The 1,260-nt window shown below is 39.5% G+C and overlaps 1 protein-coding gene across 1 annotated transcript in view; it reads right to left on the bottom strand.

Moving 5' to 3' along the window:
• Nucleotides 1-1,260, bottom strand: part of LOC119291702 (nucleolin 2-like) — a 9,656-nt gene that overhangs the window by 5,556 nt on the left and 2,840 nt on the right. The window contains exons 2-5 of the mRNA XM_037570514.1: nt 961-1,187; nt 751-821; nt 471-527; nt 1-339 (exon numbers count right to left, since the gene is read on the bottom strand). Of these exons, the coding sequence (XP_037426411.1) occupies nt 1-339; nt 471-527; nt 751-821; nt 961-1,187 (694 nt within the window). The remainder of the gene's footprint in view (nt 340-470; nt 528-750; nt 822-960; nt 1,188-1,260) is intronic.

Genomic DNA, 1,260 nt, shown 5'->3' with positions numbered 1-1,260 from the left:
CCTTTAGATTCATTCCTTTTGGATTTTCTGAGAGTGTAGATATCAGCAGGCTACGCATATCAGTTGTATTATCCTCAACACTTGCAGAAACAGAACCTGCCCCATGATTTAGTCCTCGAGAGATCCTATTTGGTGTTGCTTTCTCAAATTTACTGTTTTCCTCTTTATTCATATCAAAAGGTACTATGACTTCATTATTTGCATCTGACCCAACAGGAAATGAATGAATGCTTGGTCCAGGTTGCTCAGGAGAAGGCACAGGTGAAGCCAAGATACTTCCTTTGGGAATACTGTTAGGCAGCTTTACTTTAGAAATTGATTTGGTCGGAATGACAGTAGCTGGAGTAGACCCACGAAAACAAAGTCAGGTACATGGTAATGCAGGGTTTTTTAGTGGTAGAATAGTAGGACATTTATATACATAGAAAGAATAAAGTACTACAAAAGAGAAGATCAGAGAGAATTGAAACCTTGCTTCTTATTGAAATTGTCCTTCTTCTGGTTCCATTTCCCCCTCCGCATATTACCTGGAAGAGATAGCAACACTAAATTATACAATCTCTTACAAACCTTAGCCGTTATACAGTCTAACGAACCTTAGGCACTAATCAAATTCAAAACCAGCATTTACATTGCACATAGAAAAACTGAACACGTCACAAATTTCTACTATCGAAGCATGAATGTAAAAGTGAGGTGGAAATAATGAACTCGTTCAAGAAAAACAAAACGAGTTATCAAAGTTCAAACCTTCTCCGGCTGCAACCATTGACTTGGCCTGATTCCTTACAGATGGATTCCCAGGGTCCAGCACAATTGATCTATACAACAGAAAATTAAACAAGGATGTGTAAGTAAAAAATTGGACTTATATGCAGTACTTAGAAAAGATCTAAGAAACCTATAAATCAGGATGATGATTAATCAGTGAGAATTATGCATCAGGGAAAGCAGACAAACTTTCGAGATTTCGCGAGACGTTCAGCCTCCTCTGAGCGCGCTTTCACAAGGTTCTTTGCTGATTCGTCCAAAGTGCGGTCCACGGTCACCTTGCGCCAAGCAGATCCACGTTCCACAAGCAAGCCATTTCCACCCTCCCCGCTCTGTTGTTCTTCGTAAATATCACATAACTCACCCCGTTCGGATGCCCATGCAAAATTGAATTCTTTACCATCAACGTCGATAACCTAGTTCAAGAAAAGAACTTTCAGTTAAACAAATTAAATGTACAGCAGTAATTCTCATGTTGCACAGGCTTTG

The sequence above is a fragment of the Triticum dicoccoides genome, chromosome 4B (assembly GCF_002162155.2).
Source record: "Triticum dicoccoides isolate Atlit2015 ecotype Zavitan chromosome 4B, WEW_v2.0, whole genome shotgun sequence".
Taxonomy (NCBI): domain Eukaryota; kingdom Viridiplantae; phylum Streptophyta; class Magnoliopsida; order Poales; family Poaceae; genus Triticum; species Triticum dicoccoides.
Note: the sequence above shows the minus strand (reverse complement) of the source record. Positions and strands in the feature narration are given on the sequence as shown.